Here is a 7,190-nt window from a genome sequence, read left to right as displayed (position 1 = left end):
ACATACATTGCAATTAGGTGGTCTATATTTAACTTTACAAAGTTGTAGACCACAAATAATAAGCTAAAATTTAACATACAACTCCAAATGTTTCTCGAAATCGCTATTCAACTTTAAAAAAATGCTCATTCTTCTAATCCAATATTTGAATCAGTAATTGTGACTCAACTTAGTTTAACAGACTAAATCCATTTGGGTGGTGAAAATCAGATTTGTAAGGTGATATTGTTGAATAAGTTTAAATAAGTGGGTTTAAAAATTCGAATCTGATGTTGTGAGAAATTTGAAATGGTATAAGAAGGTTGTATACAAAATTTGAAGTCATTTAATAGAGATTTGGACTGGTTTTGAACAAAAATTATAACTGAAAATCGTGAAAAATAATTGTCTACAGACGCTTGTATAAGAGTTATAAAAGGGTATAATAGTGTATAGGAGGTATTTATACACCTATATACATCGTTCTACAGTATTATATATTATTATACAAAAACTGACTTCGTCTTCTTCCTTGATTCTCTTCTGAAATTTAACTCAAACTTAGTTCAAATCTACTCCAAATCACTTCCGATTTAAGTTTTGAACTCATCTTGATGTTTTCAATTTAACGGAACAACACCCAATTCAAAAAACTAACAAAACTCGAAAAATCAACATCTAAAATTTAACTCAAACCTACTTTAAAATCACTTTTTTTTAGCAAATCCAGTAGGCAAGGTGTCTAGGGCTAGTTTTATTAAGAATAAAAGAAAATCATAATAAGAAAAAGTACAAGTAAGCAAATAGTAGTGTGGTATCCTTTGCCTTGGCAAGGTGACCAAACCTAGTACCTCTGGTGCCTCGTGATGGCAATGTCTCACGAGGGAAAAGATCTCATAGCCTCTTGGGTTATATCCCAAAGGCAAATGGGGAAGGTAACCACACCTACTGAGCTAGACCTTATCTTACAATTTCTATGGAGGCATAAATAACCTCATCTACTAACAAGCATGTAAGAAATAGGAACTAGAAAGAACTAAGTATTTTATGATCATCACAGAGTTTATAATACACTCTATGATGATATTATATATGATAATGCTCAAAAAAATGAGAATAAAATATGGTAAAAATTAGAGTCTTGCCCCTCTTTCTTGTTCTTGTTCGCAAGTTCTTGTTCAACCAATCCACCAGGTTCATGCCTCTTTGCAACTATGCCAATAGTTTTAATTATTGTGGCTTGGAATTGAGCATTTTTATTGAGAGACTTACCTGAAATTTGCAGCTCTTGTGCACTCACTTTTGGACCAGCCGAATGTGCAAGTGTATGTGGTACTCCAAAGCATCCAATAGTACCCTTTCTTGGACTGAAATGTGCACAAACTTACTTGATGAAGAATGAGTAGGTCGATCACTCAAACTTGCAGCAACATCTGGAGAATTTCTTGGAACAAATATTGGAGTTTTTGAGTTGAGCTTGCTCTTATGTGCATGGAACAGAGAACTTCTGTTACTTGGAATTGATGGTGATCCAACTGAGCGTAAGGACTCATCTTCACATTCTTCATGATCATAAAGGTACTGAGATCATCATCCTAGACTTGGTCAGCCCAAGTTTTGAGCTTGGTCAAAATTCGATCACCTACATAACCCTCATGTTGATCAGCTTTTCCATTGCTCACCTCCATCAAAAATTGATTTCTCTCCTTGACAACATCATTCTCATTCCCTGTTGATAATAGAGGCCACCCAGAACCACTACTATGATCACCAAACGATTCTAAATTTTGGGAGGGAACTTCTTGTACAGAGGTATTCAAAGTGACCAAAGGTTGTTTGATCATGGGGTTGACATTCATCATCATAGCAGCCTGAGATTCTTTTATTATTATAGTCAACTTTAGATTGGATATATGTATTATTGGAGCAGTCACATGTTGATTTGCAGCAGATTTCAATAGCGCATCAAATGAATTTGAGCAAAATTCTTTTGAGACATTAATTCGACCACCTGGAAAACTTACTGTTTGCTGCTGTTTTTTCAGCCTTGGAGATGTATTTTGCCTGGCAGGAGATTGAACCACCACTGTCCAATCTTGCCCAGTTGATTTCCTTGTTGTTCCATCGAGCTTAGACGTAAAATCCCTTGATCCATCAACATACCCAGTAGTTTCCCCATTACTGCTGGAATTTTCAGTTACAAAACAAGTTTAACACATTTAGGTTCAACAGCTGCTTGTGTGTCATGACTTATTAAGAAGAAGAAGCAACTGGGATTCGAAATGGCAAATGGGAGTAGGCAATAACAGAAAATAGGAAAGGGAGCAATAGAAATTTAAATGAACGACTAGGATTAGATTAGGCATTAATGAACTCCAAGGGCTACAATTTGGCCACGTCAACTGAAGGGTTGTTATAACCAACTTCAACAGAATATAGAAGGCATCGTTCATCAGGGTATTTCTCTTCTCTCTCTCTTTTCGATTTCTTTCTCCTTCTATCTTCTCTCTCCCTTTCTTCTTCCTACAGTTTCCTACTTCTTCTCTTCTCTTCTTCAGGAATCTACAGCCACGGAGTCTAGTTAGAGAGTAGTTAATTTTCATCCAGAATTGTAATCATTTTTCTCTTATTAATATAAACAGAAAATTGCCCCAAAAGATCATTCGATTTCTACTATTGTTGTTTATTTTCTTACTTCCATTGAGTTCATTACAATTGGTATCAGAGCCTCGATTCTGTGACTGTGAAGGAGGTGATAGTTGAAGGAACTAGGCTGAATGTTATGGATGATAAACTAGTTAGACACGAGGAGGTTTTGAATGAAGTTATGACCACTCAAGAGGAACTTTGCAGTACTCAAAATGGAATACAGGGCACACTGGAACTGATCCTAGAGCGACTGACTAATCTGGAAAGGGTTCCACAAAGAGCACATGGGGAGAGAACTCAAGGTGATGGTCTACTGCCTATACTAGGTCAGGAAATAAGGCAGCATCGACCTCCAACAGTACAAGCTCCTGCGCCTAAGTGGGAGCTACCTTACTTTGAAGGTCATGAGCCTAAAGGGTGGATTAGGAAGTGTGAGAGGTACTTCAATTTGTATAGAACTCCAGATAACTTGAAGGTGGAAGTAACTGCTCTCTATTTGAATGGATTGGCAGATATTTGGTACGACTCCTTAGTACTAAGTAAAGGTGAAGTAAGCTGGACTGAATTCAAAGAAGAATTGCTGATTCGATTTGGGGAGGAATTAATGGGAGACATAGTAGAGGAATTCAACAAGTTAAGCCAAACTAGGACAGTGGATGAATTTCTAGGTAAGTTTGAGGAGTTGAAGGCTCAAATGCTGATAAGGAATCTTAACTTGGATGAGTCACACTTCATATCCAGTTTCATTGGGGCTCTGAAGAAAGAGATTAGGTTTGGGGTGAAGCTATTCAAACCTACAACTCTACGATTTGCTATGGAACAAACTAGGTTGCAGGAGAAGGCCATAGAAGCTGCTCTCAAACGTACTAAAGTAGTAACCAAAACCTCTCTAATAACTGGCAATCCTAGTAGTACCAAAGCACCTACTGCAACTGCAGTTAAGCCAAATTCATTCAGGCTTAATCCTGAGGTATATGAGTATAGGAAGAGTAACCATTTGTGTTACAAATGTGGTGAGAAGTATAATCAAGGCCATCAATACAAGAAGAAGCAACTGAATAGCATGATAAGGACAACAGAGGTTCCTACTGAAACTGGTGAGATAGAGGAAGAACAAAGCTGTGCAGGGTTGATCATTGAAGGAGAAGTGGAACAAGAGATCATAGAGGCAGTATGTTTGAATGCCCTATCAGGTGATAACAAAGGAGTCAATACCATACTGGTGCGAGGTACCATAGGGAACAGGAAACTAACAATGCTAATTGATTCTAGGAGTACTCATAGTTTCATTGATGCCACCACAGTTAAGGAGTCGGGGTACCAAGCCCAACCCTGCCCACTAATGAGAGTGACAGTAGCTGATGAAAACTATGTTATGTGCACTTCGATTTGCACGAGCTATCAATGGAAAATGGAAGGTAGACCCTTCCAAGAGAACTTACTGATTATTCCACTTGGGGGTTGTGACATGGTGATGGGAAATGATTGGATGAAGAAGCATAATCCAACCAAATTCGACCATGAGAAGATGTGTGTTACCATTGGTAATAAGGGAAACAAGCTAGTATTGCAGGGCATTACTGAGGAAGGGAAGTTGAATATGATCACCAGTGGAACAATGGGTAAAATTCTAAGGAAAGGTCAGGCTCTAATAGCTCACATGTTCATGATGAGTGATGTAAAGGTAGAAGAGCAAGACCCAATTGGAGAGGCTATTGAGGAGGTACTGTAACAATACTCAGATGTATTTTCTGAGCCTAAGGCCTTGCCTCCTGTCAGGACCTTAGACCACACCATACCCTTGAAACCTGGGGCTATGTCAGTTAGTTTGAGGCCCTATAGATACAACTATTACGAGAAGGAGGAATTAGAAAGACATGTCAAAGAGATTCTCACTAATGGCATCATACAACATAGCCAATCACCCTTCTCTTCTCCAGCCTTACTTGTCAAGAAGAAAGATGGGACTTGGAGGTTCTGTGTGGACTATAGGGGACTGAATGACATTACAATAAAGGATAAATACCCAATACCCATTGTGGATGATCTATTAGATGAGTTGAGTGGGTCTGTGATGTTTTCCAAAGTAGATTTGAGGGCTGGTTACCATCATATTAGAATGAAGGTGGAGGATGTGTACAAGACAACATTCAAAACTCACATGGGCCACTATGAGTTCAAGGTGATGCCATTTGGGCTAACAAATGCCCCAGCCACCTTCCAAGCCTTGATGAACTAGGTTTTTCAACCTTTCCTTCGAAAATTTGTGTTAGTTTTATTTGATGACATACTTATATACAGCTTATCAGAGAGGGAGCATGTAACTCATTTACGTGCAATTTTTGATACTCTAAGGAAACACTCCTTATTTGCTAAAAGGTCTAAGTGTTCTTTTGGTCAGTCCAAAGTTGAATATTTGGGGCATATTATAACTGTAGAAGGAGTCTCAATTGATCCCTCTAAAATAAAGGCCATGGTTGAGTGGCCTAAGCCCAACTCCATAAGAGCTTTGAGGGGATTCTTGGGATTGACTGGGTATTATAGGAAGTATGTTGCCAACTATGGCATCATTTGTAGACCCTTGACTGACTTATTAAAAAGGAAGCCTTTAAGTGGAATGAGGAAGCAGACTTAGCCTTTGAATAATTGAAGAAGGCTATGATTTCTACACCTGTGCTGGCATTACCTGACTACAACAAGTAGTTCATAGTAGAGACTAATGCTAGCCAAATGGGCATTGGGGTTGTACTAATGCAAGAAGGTAGACCAATATCTTACTTTAGCAAGGTCTTGGCTCCAAGACACAGAGGTAAATCCATCTATGAAAAGGAGTATATGGCTCTGCTGAATGTAGTGGAAAAGTGGAGACATTATTTACAGTATATTGCAGGCCATCAGTATATCAGTTCCTACATGGGTGCAAGAAATAACACACAGCTATGAAGGGGGCCATAAAGCTACAGAAATCATTAGCCAAATGGTTGTGACTTAACAAGGACCCAACATATGGCACTACACTGCCATCATACTCAGAAAGAAAGGGAAAATTTATATTGATACCAGTGGTGGGCTCAGAACTCAGTTGACATCCATATTTCATGATCTCCTATAGATGGATACTCAGGGCAGCTTGGAACTCTCAAAAGACTATCACAAATATTTTATTGGCCTGGGATGAAACAGATGGTTATTGATCATGTAGCTAGTTGTGATATTTGCCTCAAAAATAAAGATGATCACATGGCCAACCCTGGGTTGTTGCAGCCCCTACCCATCCCTAACCGGGCTTGGAGCCACATCAGTATGTACTTCATAGAAGGTTGCCCAAATCCAAGAACAAAGAAGTGATCTTTGTAGTGGTTGATAAATTGACAAAGTATGCACACTTTATAGCACTTACTCACCCTTACACAGCAGTATTTGTAGCTAGCTGAGGTGTTTTGGAAGAAAATACATTGCTTACATGGTATTCCAGAGTCTATAGTGATAGACAAAGACAAGGTTTCCTAAGCCACTTTTGGACAGCCTTATTTAAACTCCTAGGGACTCAGCTTCGTTACACACTGCCTATCACCCTCAGTGATGCCCAAACTGAAAGGGTCAATAGGTTTCTGGAGAACTATCTCATATGTATAACTGCTAATAGGCCAACACAGTGGAAACAATGGCTGACTGCTGCAGAATGGTGGTATAACACCAATTTCCACACCAGCTTATAGTGCACCCCATTTGAAGCACTATACGGTTACTCACCCCCACAGTTGTCATTGGGCTCCTTATTGGAGATTGTGGTACCAGCTGATGACGATACAATGATGCATAGACAACAGATGCAATAGCTATTAAAGGAAAACCTCACTAAAGCACAAGAGAGGATGAAATACTATGCTGACAAAAGGAGAACAGAGAGGGAGTTTCAAGTTGGGAATTTGGTCTATTTGAAATTGCAACCCTATAGACAATCATCTCTAGCATTGAGAAGAAACTTGAAGTTGATCTCTAAGTACTATGTGTCACACCTCCTTTTTCCGCACCCGCGGGGCGCAGGGGTTTTTTTTTTCCAATTAAAGGACAATCGAAACGGGATTTATTTATTTATTTCAGAGTCGCCACTTGGGAGATTTAGGGTGTCCCAAGTCACCAATTTTAATCCCGAATCGAGGAAAGAATGACTCTATATTACAGTCTGCGTACCAGAAATCTAGATAAGGAATTCTGTTAACCCGGGAGAAGGTGTTAGGCATTCCCGAGTTCCGTGGTTCTAGCACGGTCGCTCAACTGTTATATTTGGCTTATTTATCTGATTTTTAATACAATATGAACTTATGTGCAAATTTATCTTTTAACCGCTTTATTATTATTGTTTTTATAAGAATGTGAACATCGCTTAAAATATATCCTTGGACTGTGTCACATGAAATGCACCCACAATCCGAAACATATTTTATTTGATGTTTTAGGATTTGGATTTGGGTCGCATGAAATGCACACCCGAGCTTAAGAAAGTAAATTATTAAACACGCGCCTAAAGAGACTATCGCGTTATTATTTTCTGCGGAGGC

At 38.9% G+C, this 7,190-nt stretch overlaps 1 protein-coding gene across 1 annotated transcript; it reads left to right on the top strand.

The window, feature by feature from the left end:
• Positions 1-2,761: 2,761 nt before the first annotated feature.
• LOC104212668 (uncharacterized) lies at positions 2,762-4,360 on the top strand. The gene has a single exon (XM_009762012.2). The coding sequence runs from the start codon at positions 2,762-2,764 to the stop codon at positions 4,358-4,360; it is 1,599 nt and encodes a 532-aa protein (XP_009760314.2).
• The last annotated feature ends 2,830 nt before the right edge of the window (positions 4,361-7,190 follow it).

Source organism: Nicotiana sylvestris, chromosome 7 (genome assembly GCF_000393655.2).
Source record: "Nicotiana sylvestris chromosome 7, ASM39365v2, whole genome shotgun sequence".
Lineage (NCBI taxonomy): Eukaryota > Viridiplantae > Streptophyta > Magnoliopsida > Solanales > Solanaceae > Nicotiana > Nicotiana sylvestris.
This window is presented reverse-complemented; position numbering and strand designations above follow the sequence as displayed.